The sequence below is a fragment of the Ahaetulla prasina genome, chromosome 4 (assembly GCF_028640845.1).
Source record: "Ahaetulla prasina isolate Xishuangbanna chromosome 4, ASM2864084v1, whole genome shotgun sequence".
Lineage (NCBI taxonomy): Eukaryota > Metazoa > Chordata > Lepidosauria > Squamata > Colubridae > Ahaetulla > Ahaetulla prasina.
In genome coordinates, this window is record NC_080542.1 from 26,554,990 (window position 1) to 26,579,429 (window position 24,440).

The window sequence follows — 24,440 nt, forward strand, 5'->3', positions numbered from 1 at the left end:
TCAAGTAACATGCAAGATACACCTTCTGTACGCTCTAGATTCAGTGGGATTTGGAAACGTTGAGATGTTAAATTGTCCGTTTTAAATATATTTTATTTTGATGTTGGTGACTCCGCCAGGAACCACCTGAAACCATCTAGGAGACAGTGAGTGATCCCAAAGTCTGTCCTCTAGAATGGTCATAGATACGTGTAATACACTTAGATTCAATTGTCTTGTACAGGTAGTCCTGTATGAGGTAGTACTACAGGTTGTCCTCAATTTACAGCTGTCCATTTAGTGACCATTAAAAATTACAACAGTATTGAAAAAAGTGACTTGTGACCATTTTTCACACTTAAGACCGTTGCAGCATCCCCGTGGGTGATGTGATCAAAATATGGCCGGTTGACAACTGGTTCATATTTATGACGGTTGCAATATCCTGGTGTCATGTGATCCCCTTTTTGTGACCTTCTGACAAGCAAAGTCAAAGGGGAAGCCAGAGTCACTTCACAGCTGTATTACTAACTTAACAACTGTAAGAATTCACTTAGTCCTATTGCTGGAAAGGTCACAAAATGGTACGATACTCACTTAATGTCCCATGAAGCAACATAAATTTTAGACTCAATTGTGGTCGTAAGTTAAGGACTGCCTGTAGTGGAATGCTACAATTCATCAACCAGTGAGGAAAGAATATGATGTCTAGAGCACCCCCATAATCAAGTAGAGGCTAATCAATGGCTACTCCCTACCATAAAAGATGGCTGGGGAGACACTGGAAGCCTTGACATTACAGGTGGTCCTCAACTTGTGACCACAACTAAGCCTAATATTTTTGTTGTATAGCAAGGCAGCTGGTAAGTGACATTCGCTCTATTTTACAATCGGTTTTACCATAGTTAAGAGAATTATGCAGTCACTAAGCAAATCTGATTTTCCCCCACTGACTTTGCTTGTCGGAAGCTATCTAAGAAGGTTACAAAAGGTGATCACATGATCCTGGGACAATGCAACTCTCATAAATACATGCCAGTTGTCAAGTACCCAAATTTTTATCAGCTGACCATGCAGATGCTGCAATGGTCGTAAGTGTGAAAACTGGTCATAAGTCATTTTTTTCAGTGCCATCGTAACTTCAAACAGTCAAATGGCTGTAAGTCAAGGACCACCTGTACTTTTTATATTGTATTAGTTTCCCTGGAAAGGGGGTTAGGAGGTTAAATCATCTGCTCTGTATTATGGGTTGGTTTGTTTCATGAACCAAGTAGGGAACTCTGCCATTAAAAGCTGTTGTTCTCGTTTCCAAACAGGTTTTGCGGGATCAAGAAACTCAGGAATTGCTACTGTGTGTGGCCTTTGTGTTTGAAGTTTCTGCAAGGGAATGGGGATCACAGCATCACATCTATCAGCTGGGCCGAGACTGAGATGCTCAACAAATCAACCCCAGCCATCTTCCTCTTATCTCCACATCATACTAGATGGCAGAACTGATGGCTGAAAAATTGCTGACCCCATTCATACCAACTTTTTACAAGTTTACTAACAGATATTTTTCTCTCTTTTCTCTCTTGGTTTTTCTCACAAAACCAAGCTTTAGACCTAAACCTTTAAAAGGCTTGAGCCCAATGCTCAGTAGACCATCTTACAGGTGGGATGGTCCTTTGAACAGGTGTACTTCTGGGAGAATACTCTTTTGGTCAAATCATCTCGGGCATGTTGAGGACACTAGTTAATCTCAGCTCCGTATCCTTCTAAATCTCCTGGGAGAACATTGTCCCATGTCTTTGCTTCTTGGGATTTAACACTCCATTGTAAGAAGAAACAGTATTTCTTAGCACTCCTGTTTTGTATGACAGTCAGACTTTTATCTACATTATAACTTAATTCTCACAAACTGCTTAAGAGTGAATCCATTCCTACACTTATCATGTCAGACTCTAGGGAAAGGTTTATATCAGGAATGCATAACCTGATGGCTTTCGATTCACAGGTTTCCCCAGATCCTTTTAAGAGTCCACCACAAACTCTATGGTTTAATGTGACTCAAGCTGAAGACCATTATATACAGTGGCAGTAATGATATTGTTTAATACAAGTTTTAAATCAAATTTGAATTCTTGTCCTGTATTGAATTAATCTCCTTTGTGGAGTACTGTCCTCGACTTAAAATTACTCATTTAGTGACCTTTTGAAGTTAACAATAGCACTCAAAAGTGACTTACAACCACTCCCAACATCACAGCACCCACATGTTCATGATCAAAATTTGGGTGGTTGGCGACCAGCATATATTTATGAGGGTTTTAGGATTTGGGAGTCAGGTGATGGCCATTTGCGACCTTCCCAGCTGGTTTCCAACAAGCAAAGTCAATGGGGAAAGACAGATTCGCTTAACGATTCACTTAACAGCCATGGCAAAAAAAAATTGCAAAATTGGACGTCACTATTTAACCATCTTGCTTAGGAAAATTCTTGACTCAGTTGTCTAATTTTTCCTTTGCTGCCTAGGAGTTGGTACCATTTCAAAACTAGAGAACAATTCACACTGTAGGAAGGTATTACCTTGCAAAACTCAGGCTTCATTTACACAATGAGCATGAGATCATGTAGTCAGCTATGTATCTTTGAAGTACAGGTCGGAGGCATTTTAATATTACTCATATGAGTAACTAAAGATCAGCAAGAGCATTAACCATTGGAAACAGAAATAGAAATAGCCCTCTTTCTCTTGGCTTCTGCTGCCTTAATTTTATATCTAAGGAGGCATTTTAAAAAAATAGCCGTCCCAAATTTTGGAGAATGAAATTATGTTTTTAGCTCTCGAGAATCGGAATTACCAACTTGTTCTATTCCACGCATAATCCCACTCTTAAATGAAACAAAAATATAAAAGTAAACTGAGCTTTGTTATATGTTCAATCTGAATAAGCCTTATCTGGCTAAATGTATGTTCATGATTACCATCTTTTTGGCATTCACAGGTGCTTCTGTCTGTTCCTCTTTGGCAGGAAAGGGGGACGATATACAGGTAATTCTCAACTTACAATTCATTTAATGACTATTTGAAGTTACAACAGAACTGAAAAAAGTGAATTATGACCATTTTTCACATGACTGTTGTAGCATTGCCATGGTCACGTGATCAAAACTTGGGTGCTGGGCAATTGGTTCATATTTATGACAGTTGCAGTGTCCTGGGGTCATGTAATCACCTTTTGCAACATTCTGTCAAGCAAAGTTAGTGGGAAAGCCAGATTCATTGAACAGAGATCTGTTACATCTCAGAACCCTCCTTTATGGCTCAAAACCAGCCAATTAACACTGACTGATCAACTGGAATAAGGCTCGTGGCTTAGAATTGACCAGGAGCCAAGCATTTTATTCTGCTTGCTTGCTCTTGTACAAGGGATCCTATCAATAGTACATCTGTTCTTTTGGAGGAACAGCTAAATAACTTCCCTAAATTCCACTGAAGATGTTACCTAGCCTGGCAACGAAACATTTGGAAACCAACCCACAAATCTCGGAGAACGAACCTCCACCCTTGCTACAGATATTCATCACAAATACAAATAGTCCTCAATTTACGACCATAATTGAGCCCAAAATTTATACTGCTAAGTGAAACAATTACTGAGTTTTGTCCCAATTTATGACTTTTCTCGCCACATTTGTTAAGTGAATCACTGCAGTTGTTAAATTAGTAACACGGTTGCTAAGTGAATCTAGCTTCTCCACTGATTTTGCTTATCAGAAGGTCGCAGAAGATATCACCTGACCCGGAACGCTGCAACCATCATAAATGTTTGTCAGTTGCCAAGCATCTGAATGTAAACCGTATGATCAATGTAACAGTTGTAAGTGTGAAAAAAGTCACTTTTTCGGTACCATTGTAACTTGAACAGTCACTAAATGAACTGTTGTAAGAAGTCGAGAACTACTTGTAGCTAAAAGCTATTTTACATCCAAGTTCAAAGAATCAAACACAACTGTTTATGGATCATTTTTATTTGTAAAATAAAAATTTTAAAAAGCCTAATTCTGCCAAGAAAAAACCACAGTAAACTGAGAAAGGAGGTGAAATTATACATGTACCTCATTCCACCTGCATCCTCTTCCTCAAAGTATTTCCCCCTTTATACTTCTGTTTTAAACAATCATGCTGAATATATAAATACCACAAAAAAAAAGCAAAAAAAAGAGAAAGATTTTCTCATCTGCTCTGCACGGGGTTGTAAGTGTGCACGGCGTAACACAAAACTATGTCCAATTATTGGGGTTCAAAAATAAGGTGTTGTCTTCGTTTATACCTGCTGGGGCAGTAAAAAGGCACCTTCCAAAAATCCACAGAAGTGTTAATGGCTATGTCAATGCATTCCCAGTGCAAACAGACCTCTTCATTCCAGATCAGGTATATCCTGCCTCTGAACTAGCTAGTGGGGTCATGAGCTCCAAACATTTGTGGATTCAGTGCTGTGGAACTTGTCATTCAACATTCCTTACCCAGTGGTAAGGCTGGGACAATTAGGAGCCACCAGTGAACAATATCAGATGGATTTCAGGTTCCTCATGCCTTTTATCCAAGAGGAAAAGGCTGGTGATGGAACAGTTTAGTCCAAACATAAGGGAAAAATGCAGCCTTCTTAACTGAGCTGTGTTCAACATAGGTTAATTCAATGAAATCAAGACAAGATTGCGGTATAAAAGACTAAATACTAAGTACATGCCAAGAGTAGCATAAAATATACAACTTTCAGGTTTGCTTATATCTTATATATGGTTGAGAATGCTTGAAGTCTGGCTAGATAGATCATACCTCAATGGTAGCAGAAATGATACAAAAATTCTTGGTCCAATCAGGTGGGTCAACACCACACTTAATTCACAGCTGAACTGTTTACTAAATAAGATGCTGCGAATTTCACTTTTTAAAAAAAGTAAATTTTTTTAGCTTTAGGTCTAAAATAGCTGTATCAAAGGATTTGGGGACAGTGTTGAATGTATAATATGTATACACTTTTAACAAATAATTTTTCAAAGGGTGTATTTGATGGGTCCTAACAATAAGTGGTTTATGGTTAAGTAGTTCTCCTCATGCAAAAGTAGATCAGGATTTGGCTGTTGAAATCTATGCATTCTGGGACAATGCAATATAAAAATATAGAACTCTATCTTATCGTAGGGATTTACTGTAAAGCCAAAAGCCGATACGGCTATAAGTTTTGGAAAGCTGAATTATCTTTAGCTAAGTGAAGATAAAAACCTGTTTCATAGTACTCTGTTTTCTTATTGGTTGCTCTGATTCTTGAAAGTTTCATCTCAGTTTCCAAGACTGGATCAATTAGGACAAGAAAGTTAGATAGTAAACTTGCTGAACACAACCGCAGCCCTACAATATACTGTTTTAAAACCCTGGTTGAATGTCTGAATAAGACTCAATGTTCTTCGATGCCGTTTCCCCAAAAAGTTTCTTTGCTAGGAATAACGAGCAAGCTTGTCATAGTTGGGGCCAATGGTTCTACACAGAAACATCGATACCATCATGAGGAAGAGCTATGGGAAAAAAGAGAGATTTTAGTAAAAGAAACAGCAATCACACATCTATCATAAGAAAAGCTAAACTCCGTGTTTGGGATAGTCTGTAAATCCACTTAAAAATGAGCTTAAATAAGATTCTCAATTTGATCTCATGGCCTTCAAATGTGTTGGAGTTCAGCCTCCAGTATTTCTGCTTGAGATTTCAGGTCGTTGGAAATCCAGTGCACTGGGAAGGTGGGATACTGGTATGGCCCCTTCACAACTTGTGAACTTCAATTCCCAGAATTCTTGAGGCCAGCCAGAAGCTGAAGTCCATAAGTTGTAAAGAAGCCATCATTGCTCACTCCGCGTCTAGACCTAAGCCCTGAAATTACAACTCATGAATATAGTAGCTATCTCTGAATCCTTACTGAACCCAACCAGGTGTCTTTCATGTGTGCTGAACTACAATCCCGATTATCCTTGAAGCCCTTTCCTTATCCAGGTGCTCTCCAGACACATAGATCAGCAATGATCAGGCTGACTGTGGAATTCTTGAAATATAATCCACTATAGGGAAAGTAAATACTACAAGATGGAAAGAAGCTACGGAGATCAGAATGGCTCATAGAATATATCTTGCTGAAAGGAAGAAAGATGACTATTAACACTTAAAAAGGGGTGAGTCTGCCCTGTAGCATCTTACAGTTTTGGTTTTTTTGTTCTCTGCTATATTTTCCCTCTCCAATTCTCCTTATTGGTGCTCATGCAGCCCCTGTAGTTCTTGGGCCCCCTGGCAAGATATGCTTCATTTTAGTCCTGGGGGAGCCAGCAAAGCGTTTTTTTGCAACAGCACAAGATGCAAGCAAGACATTAACCTGCAAAGGAGGAATAAGGTGGGGAAAACAAAGCATTGTGGACATTGACACATTTGTACTAAAGGAACATTCAGGCCTGACAATGCCTTGGAATGAATTACCTTGCCAAAACTCCAGGTAGATGTCCCTGTGCAGCAGATGTGTGAAATAAGTTAAGTGATTATAAAAATGGAAAGAGGTTTCCAATAGTGACAAATATCTGTAGTTCAGGGTTAGGATGAAGGTGAAGATTCATTCTCCAAGCTTGTGGGAAAACAATCTTAATCTCTACCCACACCGACACCAAACAGTACCAGTTCAATTGGAGCAACAGAAAAATTGGCTATGTTACCACCCGCCATGCTCGTGAGTTCAACGAAGCCTGACACTCCACAAGCAATTCCATCAACAGACACATGGACCTACAACCAGCCTACGAAACCTTCAGAATCCAATTCAACCGCATACCCTACCAGAGACAGCACCGACCCTCAACTAACCCATGCAAGCCACCCACCATACCTCCCAATGAACCTGACCTGATGTAGCCTCCCCATCACAAGACCTGTCAAAAGTCTCTCACTGATGATTGAAACCTGACCCACACCTGACCCATTACAAGACCTACGGACCACAGAAAGCCCTTATAAACAAGAAGAATACTGACAATGACATTTCCTAAACTCTGCGGAAGATGTTACCTAGTCTGGTAATGAAACGTTCAGAAACCAACCCACAAGCTCGGAGAACAAACCTTCACCCTCATGGAAAAAGGTTTCAGAAATGAGGGAGAATTAAGGAGCAGTACAAACATAACCCGGGGCTCATGCATTACTTTGGGAAGCAAATCAACATATCACCTTTTCAGACATGCCGAGACCTATGCCAAGAATAGTGTGTGTAGGTGTTGAGAAACACAGCAGGTATATGCATATACCCAGCAGACAGCATATCGAAAGCACTCTGGAATAGCTAGTTGTTTGGGCTGCAACGACAGGCAGGGCTTACCCCAAAAGGCCCAAAGGTTAAAAGCTCTTCTTGGATGGCATTCAATGTGAAGACAGGAGGAATAATGAAAGAAGCAGAATTCATTATGGGGACTTGGAAAAAGAACTGTAAGCATCTCTGATTTCTAAATTTAGATCTGTATCAGAAAATAGATTAATTTCATGGGTTTTCCAAATCTATGTGATTCTCACTGGGAAATACCAGAAAAACACTTTGTTCCTCTTCTATCTCTTCCTTTAAAATCCAGGCCCTTAGGATATATGCCAATTCATTAAAAACTTTATAGAACAGCACAAACAGCTGTTTGCTTTTCTTTAAAAAAATGGAAGTAACATAATCATTTGTAATCTTCCAAAGCAAACTACTTTTAACCTACACACACACACAATCTATTGTTTTCCAGCCAATTCAGAAAGTCAGCAAGAAGAACAACAGAGTCCCAGAAAAGTAATTGCCACACATGCTCACAGAGAAAGCTATTTGTTGCCTCCTCTAGTTGTGTTGGACTACGTTGGCTAGCATCTTCAGCAACCATTGGCTATGCTGTCTTCGAGTGATGGGAATTGTTCTCTCTTGCATTGTTTGTGTGAGAGTTCAAGGCAGCTCCACACAGGGTCTCCTTTTATGTTAACGAATAACGAGTTCTCTAAGTTTCGGCTGTAAGAGTGAATGGCCCAACATTAGTCAATAAACTACACAGTTGGACTATCAATAGCACCTAAGACTTCTATACTGCTTCATGGTGCTTTATAGCCCTCTCAACTATTTACAGAGTCAGCATATTGCCCCCAACAATCTGGGTCCTCATTTTACCCACCTCAGAAGGATGGAAGGCTGAGTCAGCCTTGAGCCAGTCAGAATCGAACCCTGGCAGTCAGCAGAATTAGCCTGCAATACTACATTCTAACCAGTGCACCACCACGGCTCCCAAGTCTTTCTGGCCTAAATCATACTTCTAAAATTACTACACTATTCTATATTATAATCCAGCAAATGTGAAGAACACCAGATGGAAAAAACTGCCTAGGTCAGGGGTGTCAAAACTGGATTTCTTTGAAGTGTCATCAGGCACCTGGATCATACTATCATATGTAGGGCCTTCTCTGTGGGGGCTCCTACCCTCTGGAATGAACTTCCCACAGGACTTCGCCAACTTCCTGACTTTCGAACCTTTCGCCGCGAGCTGAAAACATATTTGTTCATTCGTGCAGGACTGGCATAGGATTTTAGATTTTATAGTTTTAATTTTAATGGGTTTTATTGTTTTAAATTTATCTTAATTAGAGCCAAATTGAATAAGTTTTTTAAATAGTATTTTATCTTGTATTTATATTGTTGCTTGTTTTTATCCGGCTGTAAACCGCTCTGAGTCCCTTGGGAGAAGGGCGGTATTAAAAATCTAATTAAATAAATTAAATAAATAAATAAATATGTGGTGGACTTGCGTTGAAGCAAAAAGATATTGGACTAAGATACAGATGTGGTTGGAGAAAATGATTAAAAAACACATAGACTTTAATCCAGAAGTCTTTCTGTTGGGAATTATTCCTGAGATATACACTAGAGATGTAAAATATTTGATTGTGAATATTATTACAGCAGCCAGGATTGTGTTTGCCAAAAATTCAAAAAATGAGAAATTACCTTTGCAAGATGAAATAATTAGGAAGATGATGGACTATGCAGAGATGAATAAATTGACAGTTGAAATTAGAGATCAAGAAGACAAGCAATATTAAAAAATATGGGATTTATTCTATAACTGGCTAGATGGGAAAATATGTTAGAAAAACAAAGATATATTTATGAAAGAGATGTTTATCTTGAGAAGAAGATATGTAAGCACCCCTTCAGCATATTGAAATTGTTTGATGTGAATGTTTTTTTTTTCTTTTTGTTGTGGAAAAATAAAATTTCTTTTTAAAAAAAATTGGATTTCTTCGAGGGCCGGATCAGCACTGTAGTTCTCCTCCGTGGGCCAGCTTGTTGGGGAGAGGAGATGGGGCGGACGCCTCCTGCAGCACCCTGACAGCCAAAACATGGCACAGGGGGGGGGAAGCATGCAGAGCCTCCCCCACACCTTGTTTTGGCTGCCAGAGGCACCGTGGGTTGGTCCTTTGCTATTTTCAGGCTGGCTCCGCGGGCCAGATTTAAGTACCCCACAGGCTGAATCTGGCCTGCAGGCCTTGAGTTTGACACCCCTGGCCTAGGTGAATTCACAGGTCTTGCTGAGCATCTTCCTTGCAAATATACAAGCATGGCACCATGGCATTTGGGGATGACAGCAGCTTTTCTGGCCAATGCTTCCACCCAAGAAAAATCAGCCTGCACTGCACTCATGAATCACACAGGTCACAGGACATGCACAGAGAAGAAATAACACATCCTTCCCAACACAGGGAGACACAAATAATAAGGCATGGCAGAAATCTGGAAACATCTATGCACTCCCTTTAGCCACCTGTTAGGGATCTCCTGGGAGCCACCACTATGCAGGTCCTTGTGTTCTAATGCAGTGACCAGCAACATGCACAGCAGCTGCAGTAACTACAAGAAAGATCCAGGATGGAGAAATAAAGACCTCAATTCTTTATCACGTAATGCACTTACAATCAAGCACATATAAACATTTCTGTTGCCTATGAGCAATGCCTACTGCTCCAAATGAGTAGACTGGTAGGGGCAACACTGGGCAATACATGATTTGAATAACAGCACTGACAGCAGAAATATAACAGCATTTTAGCCGGGCAGAAGGAAACCAGGTATGGCTCATTCCATCATCAAACAGCAAACTACCTAAGGAGCTGGGACCATTGGACACTTTAAAAAAAATAGATCTCAAAACACTCAAAACTGAATGCCATGAAACAGCATCAAATACTTAAATATTTAGCTTAATATTCCAGAGGGCTGTATGGGAGTTTCTGCATAAAAGGCCCAACTGTCCTTCAGTGCTACATGCCTTGATTTAATTGGGGTTGGTGGGAAAAAAGATTGTGATTATTACAAAATGTCTTTGGACAGTCCTGAAAATAAATGCCACGCAAGGTTGATATAAACTTGAATGATTTTGTAATGATTTTGGGAGGTCTCCAAACCTTATCAATATTTGCCCCTCCCTGTATTATTTCAGCACCATTGGTAGAAATGTAGCTGTACCCAGCTGTCATTCAGGAGCGCTTACCTCTAGGAGAGCAATCCCAAGGCAGATCCCTACAATGCTGATGATGTTGTTGTTCAGCCAGGCTTGGACACTGTCCCTGCAGCCCTGAAAATAGACAAAGGTAGATTAAAAAGAAGCATCAGATGGAATTCCAAGGACCCTTGTCAGATCAATTATAAGGCACACCTCACTCGCTCCCACATTGCAGCCCGTCAGATACAGCCAAAAAACTCACCCAAAAAATAAGAAAAGAAAACTCCACCTTTGGTTTCTGCACTCTGGCCCTAACCTTGCCTTTTCTAGTCCTTTCCTTTTAGAACCTGGCTTACTAACGTTCAGAAACATCCATGACACTGTCCTTCTCCATATCAGGAAGTGTTGAGTCCCACAAATTACTTTTGCAATGTATGAATACCTATTTCCTTTCATCACTCCCACACCGACTGGCGGTTCATTTTAAGGACTCAGCAGAAAGAGGCTGAAATCAATACCTCTATGGCTAAGGGCCTACATATTTACAAGACCAACTTGCCCCAGTAGTTTATGTCCATCCAAACAGATTAAGGGGAGATTCACTCCAAGCCCTTTCCCTTAAAGAGGCTGTTTACAAAGCCCAAGATGCAGAGTGCTCTCTATTGCATCCATTCTTCTTTGGAATAACCTAACCCCGAGATCTAATTAGCCCTATCCTGTTATGGCTTAGGGGAGCTGTAAGACTTGGCTTTCATTATAAGCTAGAACCCCCATTCTGGGCTGTGCCTAGATGCTTTGTTCTCAGTAGTCTTGTTTTTTTTTAAATAACGTTATTATAATCACATGCAACTGCCTCTCCTTTTATTATACCATTTTTGTAAACAGAGATGCATGCTACTCAGAAATAAATACTTCCATCAAAAGGATACACCAATTATGGCCCCCAAAATAGTATGTAATCCTCTTCTGTACAATTGTTTTTTGCAAATAGGTTAATAGTTGGAAAAAGTAAGACGAGGCACAAGGGCACAGTAATGTAGAAATCAATGCATGAAAAAAAGTGGATAGGACAGGGGGAAAAAAATGTTTTTTTCCTTCTGAACATTCCCATTTTCTGCTACAATCAAATCAATCACCTGCATAGAAAGTGTCAAATTGGGCAAAAGCTGTTATGATGTTCCAGAAATTACTAAAAACCTGGATGTTCACCAGGACCTTAGGAGAAGATGGTTGGAAGCATCTTTTAATTTAGATTAGTTTTGTTCTTCTTACTTACCATGTTTTCTATGCTTACTTTTAAACAAGTCAGTTGGCAAGGAGTTTGGCCATCTCAAAATTGGAGTCAACCAGTCAAAATGTATTCCCCTTTTTTGGTTGAGGGCCCTACAAGATCTATTACAAGTTCCCTCAATTTGGCATCCCCTAAATGCATTGGAATAAGTTGTTCCATATACACTTTACTTCCTATGTATTTCTTTTTTTATTTTACAAAAATCTGCCATACCCAATTGTCTCTTAAGTCAGTGGCCCCCAAACTTTTGGGCACCAGGGACCACTTCCATGGAGACAGTTTTTTCCGTGGACCTGAGAGGTCATGATTTCTCACACTACCTGAATCCCACAGATGGGGCTTCACTTGTTTGCATGACCCGGTTTCTGGCATGCCATGACCCAGTGCTGGTCCACGGACCAGGGGTTGGGGACCCATGTCGTAAGTCATCTCTTTTCAGAAACTAAACCGGAGAACGAACATGGCAAGCTTGATATTTTGTGCCCAAATTCTCCCTCTTCCCGATGAGCAAGAACTGGCAATCTTTTCAGACACTGTCATACAATCGCTTGTATACCTCCCTGCTCCCTTTTAAACAATTGCCTAAACATTTTGGATACAAATATTGGTGGGCATAGAGAATTTGACTTTTTTCCCTGCAGGATTTGGGTCAAGTTTTTAAAAACTGTTTTATGCCAACAGAGAAACACAACTATCACCACAAGTACCAAAGGAGCTGGACTGCACTGTGTGCAAACCCCCAGCTCAAGAACAATGTGTGGGCTACTCACTCTATTGTTGATTAGCAACTGTGCCTCTGCTTGGCAAAAGGCGGCCGGCTTGGCAGTTGTTCTGTTGTTGGCTGAGTGCAGAGCAGAGGTGTTACGACAGGAGCAGGGGTACTCTTTATTTGAGGCATTTCTGACTCTGCTGTTTTCCATCCAGTCTGCCCAGCCTGTCCAGCCACAGCATTGGAACTAAGAAAAAGTGAGGAGATTGAAGACAGTGAGAAAGAGAAGATGGTTGGAGAGACAAAACTTTCCTGTCTGGGTATTGGAATCGTCCATTTTAAGAAAGTCATTGCTTTTTATCCTGCAACAGAAAAAAAACTACCAGAGGAAAAGATCCAGCACAAGGTTGGCACAACTTTGCTGAAACTAAGCAGATATGAGCATGGTCCATGCCTAAATGGGAGACTCCATAAAATCTCTTATCCAATGTTTCCCAACCTTGACAACTTGAAGATGTGTGGAGTTCAACTCCCAGAACTCTTAAATGATAAGACGCTCGCTGGGGCTTTCTGGGAGTTGAAGTCCACAGATCTTTAAGTTGCCAAGGTTGAGAACACTTGTTCTTTTCTATGCCAATTTGAGCTCCAATATGGTGGAAAAGCAGGCTGTTTAGTAGTAGCACCAGTGGTGGGGTTGCCGGTCTGGTTCTTGTGAACCAGTAGTAAAACCAAGGGCAGGTTCCGTCCACTCACCCAGGTGTCATCATAGACCATCTGCGCATGCTCAAAAGCTTCTACGATCCCATTGTGAACCGGTAGTAAAGGTAAGCAGAACCCACCCCTGAATAGCACTTAGACTTATCTACCACTTCACAGTGCTTTACAGCCTTCTCTAAACAGTTTACAGAGTCAGCATATTGCCCCCAACAATCTAGGTCCTCATTTTACTCACCTCAGAAGAATGTAAGCTGAGTCAACCTTGAATCAGAGGATTGAACACCTGGCAAGTGAGCTGAATTAGTCTGCAATACTACATTTTAACCATTGTGCCACCACGGCACTGCATATATATGCAATGAATAATAGTAAATACGGCATCATAGCCATACCTGATGAACGAACTAAGTTGAGTTGTTAGGTCGACTCTATGGCTGTACTCATCCAACATGGGGCCGTGGGTGGCTCAGGCTGTAAGACAGCCTGTTCTTAAACACAGCTGCTTGCAATTACTGCAAGTTCAAGTCCCACCAGGCCCAAGGTTGACTCAGCCTTCCATCCTTTATAAGGTAGGTAAAATGAGGACCCAGATTGTTGGGGGCAATAAGCTGACGTTGTATATAATATGCAAATGAATGACGACTATTGCTAACATAGTGTAAGCCGCCCTGAGTCTTCAGAGAAGGGCGGGATATAAATGTAAATAAATAAATAAATAAATAAATAACATGCCTTTAATCATGTCAATCAACCAGAATTTATAGAATTCATATATCTTGACTTTCAAGCCATAAGGCTGGGCCCAACCCAATACACTAGGCCAAATCTAAACAAACCACCTTATGGCTTAGCACATTATATGAGCCTCTCTGTGAAATGCCAAATATGGCCCCAAAGAATCGCATCAATGGAACTAAAGATGTAAAACTAACATTACTGCTAAAGTGTCCTAACAGGAAGTTATCTTACCTGCTCCTGCACAAAATCCCAGCTGTCACCATGATCTGAAAGGGTTGTATTCGTTCCATAGCTTGCAATGATGGTTTTTACATGTCCAGCCACTGTTGAACTGATCTGCATGTGGGAGGAATAGCAATCTTACATAGGTTCTTTATATCATATAAAAAAAACAAAGGTGTGTCCATCACTGACAGATCAGCACCCTGTTTTTCCTGAAGTCCTCCCAGAGTGCAGAAGAGGAGACAATTCTTCATTCATAGATGGGGCTTGGTTCAAACCAGGGGTGCAAGCCAGCAGGTTCTGACAGGTTCTGGAGAACCGGCAGCAGAAATTTTAAGTAGTTCGGCGCACTGGCAAATACCACCTCTGACTAGCCCCAGAGTGGGGAGGGAATGGAGATTTTTCAATATCCTTCCCCCCAGGAGTGGAGAGGGAATGGAGTTTTTGCAGTATGCTTTCTGTGCCATGCCCACCAAGCCACACACTACGGCCACCAAGCCATGCCCACAGAACCGGTAGTTAAAAAATTTGGATTTCACCACTGGTTCGAACACAGTAAACCAGATAGCCACTTCTTTGAAAAACCCAACTAGGGATAAAAACTAGATTATATTTACAGGTGGTCTTCGACTTAGTATCGCAACAGAGCCCAAAATTTCTGTGGCTAAGTGAGACATTTGTTAAAGGAATTGGGCTCCATTTTACGACTTTTCTTGCCATAGCGGTTAAGTGAATCACTGCAGATGTTAAGTTAGCAACACTGTTGTTAAGTGAATGTAATTTCCCCATTGACCTTGCTTGTTACAAGGTTGCAAAAGGGGATCCCAGGACCTTATAACTGTCAAAAATATGAATTGCCAAGTGTCTGAATTTCCGTCATATAACCATGGGGATACTGCAATGGTTGTGTGAAAACCAGTCGTAAGTTGCTTTGTTCAGTGCCATTGTAACTATGAACGGTCACTAAATGAACTGCAGTAAGTCGAGGACTACCTATATTTGGAGTAGAATGGGAGGTTCTGCCCAAGCACTTTGGACAAAAGAGTTCAAACCAAACAGGATGCAAGGTTTATTTTCTTTTCCCAGAGAATCCAGCAATGGGGAACAGTGATGTCAACAACTGCAAAGCCAAATCTTTTCCATCTTCTCAACAGGCCCTACAGAGTTGCTGATCCCGGCCCTTCCAGAAAGCAAGCTAATTCTCTTACTCATTGCGTTATGCAAGACTTTAACCCCCAAGCCTTAATTATTTTTGTTAAGGCACCAAACCAATTATTAAATGCATTAACGTACAGTGTGCATGCCTGTGAAAGGAGGCATGCACACAACGCAAAGCCCGCACAAAGAACGGGAGAGGGATACTGCTAACTTTGGCGAGACTACAGAATAAGCTGGAAGAAAAAGAGTGGCAGAAGTTTTTGTGATTGGCAAAAAAAAGCATTCATAATTTACAAACATCACACTTACTCCTGGACAAGGTCTACATATCTTTTCTCTCATTCTTTTATAAAGCCATTCCATACATCTTCTCTCATTCCCCCACCCCCCACCCCACATCTGTCAGTCACAAGCATTAAGGACAGAGAAATGATGGGTCTAAATTGACTCCTGTATTTCACCGGCCCTTATCATTTCTCCCCCACCCCGGGTGTTGGGTTTTGGGGGTGAGGGTTCTGGGAAGAGGAAGAGAGAAAGAGAAAAAATAAAAAAGAGAGAAAGAATTTGATCTAGATCACGGATGTCAAACTCATGCTGTCACGTGATGGTACGCAATATTTTCCCCCTTTGCAGAGCTGGGATGGGCATGGCCTGCGCGTGATGCATCCAGCCCGCGGGCCACCATTTTGATACCCCTGGTCTAGATGGTGTAAGATGGTGGAACACAATATTCTGTTTCACATCACATTGCAGGACTACATTATTTTTTTCCCCCACAGAAATTCATGGAAAATAAGGATGTATAAGTAGGGAAGTAGACTAGAAATGCCTTTCTCTCCAGATGCTTTTTTTCAAATCTCTTCTTGCCAGCAAATCTTTTGTTCTTTCTTTCTTTCTTTCTTTCTTTCTTTCTTTCTTTCTTTCTTTCTTTCTTTCTTTCTTTCTTTCTTTCTTTCTTTCTTTAGGTGGGACTTAACATCTAGAACAGGGGTGTCCAAACTTGGTCCCTTTAAGACTTGTGGACTTCAACTCCCAGAGTCCCTCAGCCAGCAAAGCTGGCTGAGGAACTCTGGGAGTTGATCTAGAACAACAGTCCCCATCCTTTCTGGGTTTACAGATCGGTGATTGCGGTGGCGCATGAAAGAAGAGGGGATGGTTCTGCACACATACTCACCGCTTGTACCGCCCCATTTTCAATAGGCTGTGGCCTGGGGATTGGGGACCCCTGATCTAGAGAACATTAGATTCCTATGCATATGTCGACCATTGTTTATGCCAAGAACCATTCAGAAATCAAGAGGCATACTCTTGAGGAAGGCTGTTATCCAGGATGTAAACCAGATAAAATACTAGCAATAAAATAAAAAAAGAAGGGAATGAGAAGTGGGGGGAAAGTTCTCCAGGTAGAAAGAGGCATAGTTGAAATAGGATTATGGTGATCATCTTATAAGAAATCTTCTGATTTATTTCACTGCTTACCGTGTTGCTGTGTGTTTGTATCAAGATTGCAATGGTGACTTGACCAAGAAACAGGAGCAGTAGGAAGGCAAAATACTATTGATGGAGACAGAAAGGCCAGCAAAATCAGTCAACATCACCACAGCATCAATTATTCATTCATTCATTCATTCTTAGCCATTCATTTCACATGAACATTTCTTCAAGATTCTTGCAAGCAAGCATGCTAAATTTATTTTTAATCTGCATTCTTGCCTATACTTGATAAACATTATTAAAATACAGACACATGCTATACCAGACCACCAAGTAATCAATATTTTAAAAAATCTACCGGTCATCATTAAAAACTGAGAACCACTGCCATAAACATTGCAAAGACACCTGCAGCTAAATCACACAATACCAAATATATAACTACAAAGGGAAAATATGACAGAGCATAATTACCTTTCTGCATTTCCCACTACAAAAGCCTCTTGGGAAATTACCACATCATGCACTATACAGGTTCTCCTTCCTTTTTTCTGTTGTATTATTAAAAAGTACACAACCGGATTTCTATCTGTGTCTTGGGGGATCACCTGAGCCATTAATTAACTAGAATGCTGTACCATCATTTTATCAGTATAATATATCAGTGTTATATTAAATATGAAATATCCACATATAGTATTCATGAATTCTCCTTGTAATTGAATGGCATATAAGTGTCATCACAATTATACCTACCCTCCAAATAAAATTATATTAGCTTTTTATACAATAATGATTCCAACAGAATAGAATTTTTGTAGCTTGGGGTTGAATGTAGGGTCCTGTTGCTCTCTGACCTTGGTGGTTTTCTTGCAGACCTTTCATTACCAAACTAGATAACATCATCAGTATTAGTCATTGATTAAGTTACTTAGTTTGGCAATGAAATATTTGTAAGAAAACAACCATGCACAGACAGCAACAAGGACCCCACAGTAATGATTCTTCGCAATCTTTCAATTGCAGGGAATTTTTCACTTTCATGCTGCTACATTGTCTTAGTCTGTAGATCCAGTTTCCAGAGAAATCCCAGGTTCCAGAATTGTGCTTTAATCCAGGAGTTGGCAACCTTTTCCCACACTAAACTCTGCCCCACACATCTGCATTACATGGTTAAAATATTCTTCTCAAACTGCCCACCCAATTTCATAGAACTTAAGTGTTTCATCCCAAAACATCTTCCTGAAAAGATCACCAAAATCTTTCAAAACCTCTTCCATTTGGTGAAGTAATTTATAATGCTTTTTTTTTTTTTAATTTAGGGGAAGCATCATTTTGGATGCAGGAGCAACATGATGTTCCCATCTGACTTAACCCAGTAAATGTTATTTCCCTTTCTCAGAGAGTAGCAGAATCGAGGCCCACTGCTTCTATGCAACTACTTACAAGTCCTAGCATACACTTGATTTCCTTGAGAGAGCCCAAGCATCCAAGAAATCCTAAAAACATTGTTAGGATGCCCACACTAGAGAAAACATAGGACCATATCTTGAGAGCATAATATGAGGACCCTGTGAAAGAAGGAAGAAACAGAACAATCAAGAACTGAAATGGTACAAATGATAGAAAAGAAATCTGTAATAATAAGAAGCAGGTTCTATTCCTCAACTGACAGAAATGTTTGGAAGAATCAAGCCTGGTTCACTGGCCTATGTCCAAAGAAGTATAAGTCTTTTGAAAGAGAGCTACAGGTGACTTACAACCATTCATTTAGTAATCATTCAACATCAAAATGGCATTGAAAATATGATTTATGACTGGTCCTTGCAGTGTTGCCACGGTCATGTGATTGTAATTCAGGTGCTGGACAACTGGCATGCATTTACCACTGTTGCACCATTCTGCCATTTATGACAAGCAAAGTCAATGGGGAAACTGGCAGGGATGGTCAGAAATGGAGATCACACATCTCACTTAACAAACATGATAGTTAATGGAAGAAAAGTTGGAAAAAATTGTTGGAACTTTGATGTTATATATGTTGACGATAGCAAGATTACTTTAGGCACAGAAATGGAAGGGCACGTTGATCCCCACAATGGAGGAAGGATCCCAAAAATTGATGGGAATTAAAAGAGATGGCTAAATTGACTGCTTTCATTAAAGAAAAAAAAACACAATTACTTTTGTTTCTAAACGGAAACCGCTTCTGGACTTTGTGCTTGAGGTGGGAAAAAATGAAAATTTCATTTTGGGTTTTACCAATCAGATAGATTTGTTGTTATAGAACTATCTATATCATATGTAAAACTATCATCATATGTAAAAGTAAAAAGTTGAGGTTTGATGCTAGTAACTTATTTTACAGCACCAAAGGTTGTTAGAAGTCAACACCTTTTCTTCCTTCTTTCCCCTTTCCCTACACTCTTCCCTTTTCTTCTCGCTCCCCTATTTTACCAATACTTTCTTTTGTATTTTTGTATTTTGCATTATAAACTAATTAAAAAAAAACAAAAAACCAAGGATGATACTTTGCTTAATAATGATGGCAAAAGAGGTCGTAAGAGTGTGGTCACATGACTGCACCACTTAACAATGAATTTTTCCAGTCCCAATTATGATCCTAAGTTCTCTACAATATTTAGAAAAGGAAGCCCCTCTCTAAGGGAGATGGAGAGATAAGAAATATGAAATAAGTAAGTAAATAAAGATGAAGAAATTGACAATGCAATGTTATTTGGTAAGCAAAGGGTGTGGCCTTTATGAAGGCCTGTTTTCAGTTCCCCCTTAGTTCAAGGCTCTTGTAGGTTTTAAATGGGGTTTTAAATTTATATTTAAAAGTTTTAGGGCATCAATTGAATTTAATTTTCTATTCTTTTTTGCTGTTTTATATGTATTATATGTTTTTCTGTTGTTTTATTGGCTGTGAACCGCCCTGAGTCCTTCGGGAGATGGGCGGTATACAAATATAATAAATAATAAAATAATAGAGGATGGGGTACAATACTAAGGGGAACAGATTTGCTTGATGATATATTGTACAAAACCATTTTGTTTAATTTTGGTTTAGCCTGATGCATGAATGTAGCCACTATAGTTCATAAATCATCTTCACATAGTTTCTATTATGTGAAAACTAGGCTGTTGTGGTTTGCATAATTTTTAAAAATGGAAATATGTCCTAAGAGCGAAAAGGTTTAGAAACACTGGTTTAGCACAAGGTTCAAATTCAATTATGTAAAGTCGGAATGAGCCCCTGCAACTTACCAAGTGTAAAAGCAAAATTATTTTGATCAAAAAGTATCCATAAGCCAAAGCTGAAGACCAGACTTCCAAGAATCTGAAGAAAGGGAAAAAATATTTTTGATATGATTTTTTTAAAAAAAGTATGCATTATGTACAGTAGCCATTCTTTCCTCTTTTCCCACCCTGCATAAACACAGCTTCATGAACTATCTGCAAATAATAATTCTATAGCTAGCTGTCCAACTGGCCCCCAGCCATGTACTCACAAAAAAGAAAAGGTTGAAGAGAAAGAGGAAGTACTTTGTAACACTGAGACATCCTTTGTGAGACATTATCTTCTTCCTGTTGGAAAGAAAAAAACATTGTGTTTTACTCTACTTCTGCCATTCCCCTTCCAGGCCCCATCTACATCAGCGTAGGTGATATCCAGACCATCTCCTGAGGGACTTTATTAGAAAAAAAAAGAAATATTCTAAAAATGGGAGCCTAGTCTTTTACAGGTAGTCCTTGACTTACGATCACAATTGAGCCCAAAATTTATGTTGCTGGGTGAAACAGTTGTTAAATGAATTTTGCCCTATTTTATGATCTTTCTTGTCACAGTTAAGTGAATCACTGCAATTTGTTAAGTGAATCTGCCTTCCCCATTGTGTTTGCTTGTCAGTAGGTCACAAAAGGTGATCAGATAATCTCAAAACACTGCTAACAATAGGGGTCAGTTGCCAAACAGCTGAATTTTGAACACATGACCATGAGGATGCTGCAAGAGTCAAAGTGCGAAAAATAGTCACAAGTCACTTTTTTTAGTGTCACTGTAACTTTGAATAGTCACTAAATGAACTGTTGTAAGTAGGGGACTACCTCAAAATTTGCAGGGTGAGGTCACAGCAATGGCCCACTTGGTTCCAGAAAACCAAAGACTATTCCAAGATTCCAGAAATTATTTGAAAAAGGTAAGAAAATATTATTCACTGACAAGGAAGACACAGTTTGTTGATAATAACAATGACAGTTGCCAGCTGTTTCCAAATGATTAACAGGCCCCACCCTTAAGTTAAATTTTGAAATTTTTTTAAGAAGACATTGCAGCTGTATCTCTGAATACAGCTTAAGGTGCAGCAATGACAGAACATGGCTGTACATGAATGTTTTTCAAAATTGGCAACTTTAAGCTGTTTGGACTTTAACTCCTAAAATTCCCCAACCAAGGAACATCTTAAAATTGCCAGATTTAAGAAATACTGAGGTTTATCAAATTGCTACTGAAGAGCAAATGTTATTTTTCCTCCTTCTGATCACCTCAGTATAGAAGGAGTGCTAGATGGTCAGGAGCATCTAGAGAGTTGGTCAATACCAGCAAAAGGGTAACAGCAACTGATCAAAACCCACCCCTTTTTTATATATATTGTTCACGTGAGATATAAAAAATCTATCATGTGATAGACATTAAAAAGTGTATGTTTTTGACACAAAAGCATACACATCCTGAAGATGACCCTGAAAATTCATCAGAACTGAACATGAGGCATTGCTCAACATCTGAATAAAGTTATTTCACAGATATTAAATTATATTTAGAGACATGTCACAGCATTCCTCAAACAGATATCTTCCTGGCTTGTTGAATTTCAACTCTCATAATTTTCCATTTTACAGGGAGTCCTTGATTTATGACCACAATTGAGCCCCAAATTTATGTTGCTTAGTGAGGTAATTTGTTAAGTGAGTTTGCCCCATTTTATGACATTTTTTGTCACAGTTGTTAATTGAATCACTGCAAATGTTAAACTAGGTTATTAAATGAATCTGCTTCCCCATTGATTTTGCTTGTCAAAAGGTTTGCAAAAGGGGATCATGTGACCCTGGAACACTGCAACCGTCATAAATATGAACCAATTGCCAAGCATTTGAATTTTGATCACATGACCATGACACGACTGTGTGAAAAATAGTCATAAGTCACATTTTTTAGTGTCGTTGTAACTTTGAATGGTCACTAAAGGAACTGTTGTAATTTGAAGACTGCTTGTATTAATTTATTAATAAAGCTTAATCAACTTTTTTTCAAGGCTGAAGATTTTACTTTCTTTTCCAGTTTTTCCCTTCTGACATATTATGGTATGTATCCAAGTGATGAAAGCTAGCCTAGAAATGTTCTTGTAACTATATTCTTCCCATGTTCATCAACAGGATTGTATACAATAAATAACAAAATCAAACTCTTAATAAGTTTGCATATGGATGTGCATAAGCATAAGGAGGGGAAAAAATCAGAAGATTGCAGAATTCCACAGTTTATTCAAATAACAAACTAAAAAAGAAACTACGCATACTTTATTATTTAAAAAAATTGGGAGAAATAAATACAAACCAAACCAAACCAATGAGAACTGAGCATATTGACAGTCCACAATATGGGGGAGTTGGGAGATAGGAAAAACTGGATGGGAATTGCTGAACATCAGGAGAATGCTATTAGTCTCATGCCCAGAATTTAAGCTTTAGAAAACAGGTAGATAAAAACCACATGTAGGCAAGATATGATACTTCAGAAAACTAAGGGAACTTTCATCGTAATTTCCTCATAGATTATATTTTCCTACTACTGAAAAAGTTTCATAAGACACTTCAGAACGAAGCAGAAGAGGAAGTGCTATGTTTCAGAGTTAGTGTGTCACAGATTCTCTGAAAGATAGGCTCACTTCCTGGGGTATTGATGTAAGTGATTCAACCCCCCTCCTTCACAAACTGATGAGGTGCCATTTTAGCTTCCTTGCTGATACACATCTGTCGGATGAGCTAAGTAACAGACTTCATACATTTATTCTCATGCAAGTTGCGCATTTCACAGATTATCCCCGTTTTAAGATATTCAATTACACTATTAAATTGTTATTTCCTTTTTTCCCCCGCACATTTCTCCCAAAAGATATGGAACAGATATATAGTATTCAGTTCTGCTGCAAATCCCTGCTTATTTTTTTGCATGTGTTCACCACAATTATTTCTGTACAGTACTTATACCTTTCATTTTCTAATGTAAAATTGAAGACAATCCATACTTAGATTCACTGACCTGTCTCTTTGAAAACATGAGGTGTGTTTTGCCCCACTCATTCACATCCTAATTCATATAAAACATTTCAGACAATGCTGTTCATTATGCACGTGGTGTCTTTGCAGTTGGTGCCACTTACGTAACGCCACATAATTACATTAAGTAGAACCAGAGATTGTGTGTGCAAGCTTCCTGTCCTACATGCATGTTTAGAAGCAGCAGTTGGACTTTCACACGCTAGTTTTCACTTTCTTGCAAGCCACCTTATTCAGTACTATTCAAGACATTTTTCTCTGGGCTGTCCAAACGCATAAGTATAATAACGCAGCTAAGATGCCTTGTTTCCAATTTTGTGTGGTCTCATATTTTCAATCAGTGGAGTACTTTCTTTCCTGTTCTCATCTTACTCATTCTAAAAACAATTCACACAACCACCTTTAAATCACTCAACCACGGCATTCATCTGCCCACCACTCACCTCCTGCTTCATTTAACCCTCTACAAAAGCTTCCCCTCCATGATGCCCAAACATAATAGACTGTGTAGTCGAACCAACTGAAAGGTCTCATGCTGGGAAAGACAGATTTAGTTTATTTAGCTAGCATTAAACCACCATGAATCTATATCCTAGTCTCAAAGATCTCACTAACTCTCCAGTCCTTAAGCTCAACATCCCAAGGGCCCTCTTTCAGCCCTGGCATACTAAACCTCTCACACACACATATACATTGCATATCCATCCAAACTCAGACAATGGGCATGCATTCCTCATAAGGTGATTCACTTCTTTGTAATCAATAGAGACATCGGGGGGGAAGGGAATCAGCACTTCCTAGACCAGATCTCCAACAATCCTCCCCCCAATGCCCTTCTCACCTAACCTAGTTCCTAACAGCTTTTTTCCTTCCCTACAACCCTCTCGCTCATTTGAACTTACCTTATCAGCCAAACAGGCTTCGGCTCCCGCTTCTGCTACTACTTGTACTATCAGAGTACAAATCGTCTTTTTTTTTCTTTTTGTCTTCTGATGAACTAGTTCCAAACTTCATCCATCCCTGCCTCCCTCCCTCCAGGGCGCCCCCTCCTTCTCTCGTTTTTCATTGGTTGAGAGTAAAAGCAGGTAGGCGTGGCTCAAACATGAATAATTAATACTCCAAAGTTCCATCCGCAGCTTTGTAGTTTCGAGACGGTTTTCTCCGCCCCCGGATTTTTTTTCTGGGTAATTGTCAAGGGTTTTCCATTCATTAGGGAAACAAAGTTGTTGAATTGGGGGGGTTGGCTGGCAGGGGCCTGGGATGGTTTCATGACGCTCATTTCCTGCGCCTTCCACACCTGTGTTTAAAAAACTCCAGAAGAATATA

General features: G+C 39.6%; 2 protein-coding genes across 5 annotated transcripts in view; one reads left to right on the top strand and one right to left on the bottom strand.

The window, feature by feature from the left end:
- TEAD2 (TEA domain transcription factor 2) overlaps positions 1-4,196 on the top strand; it is a 32,815-nt gene extending 28,619 nt beyond the window's left edge. For all 3 annotated transcript variants that reach the window (XM_058181563.1, XM_058181562.1, XM_058181561.1), the window contains exon 12: positions 1,296-4,196. In XM_058181563.1, coding sequence (XP_058037546.1) covers positions 1,296-1,409 — 114 coding nt within the window. In that variant the 3' untranslated portion in view covers positions 1,410-4,196. The remainder of the gene's footprint in view (positions 1-1,295) is intronic.
- On the bottom strand, positions 4,019-24,152 carry CD37 (CD37 molecule). 2 transcript variants are annotated; one of them, XM_058181564.1, is made up of 10 exons: positions 24,017-24,152; positions 20,288-20,363; positions 20,043-20,115; positions 18,222-18,346; positions 16,821-16,895; positions 14,193-14,297; positions 12,568-12,753; positions 10,555-10,638; positions 9,829-9,914; positions 4,019-5,538 (listed from the first exon to the last, which is right to left on the bottom strand). In XM_058181564.1, exons 2-10 carry the CDS (start codon positions 20,351-20,353, stop codon positions 5,526-5,528), a joined length of 813 nt encoding a protein of 270 aa, XP_058037547.1. In that variant the 5' UTR covers positions 20,354-20,363; positions 24,017-24,152; the 3' UTR covers positions 4,019-5,525. The 2 variants fall into 2 exon arrangements, with proteins under 2 accessions (XP_058037547.1, XP_058037548.1); XM_058181565.1 differs by lacking the exon at positions 9,829-9,914 and having other exon boundaries at positions 4,025-5,538.
- Positions 24,153-24,440: the final 288 nt, after the last annotated feature.

What these genes read in the sequence shown, in the direction of transcription:
- CD37 (XM_058181564.1), bottom strand. Translation starts at nt 20,353, where the DNA reads ATGTCTCACAAAGGATGTCTCAGTGTTACAAAGTACTTCCTCTTTCTC. An exon ending in TAATTTTGCTTTTACACTTG is followed by an intron (nt 18,347 to 20,042) that starts GTAAGTTGCAGG and finishes CTTCTTTCACAG; the next exon opens with GGTCCTCATATTATGCTCTC. An exon ending in TACAAACACACAGCAACACG is followed by an intron (nt 14,298 to 16,820) that starts GTAAGCAGTGAA and finishes TCCCACATGCAG; the next exon opens with ATCAGTTCAACAGTGGCTGG.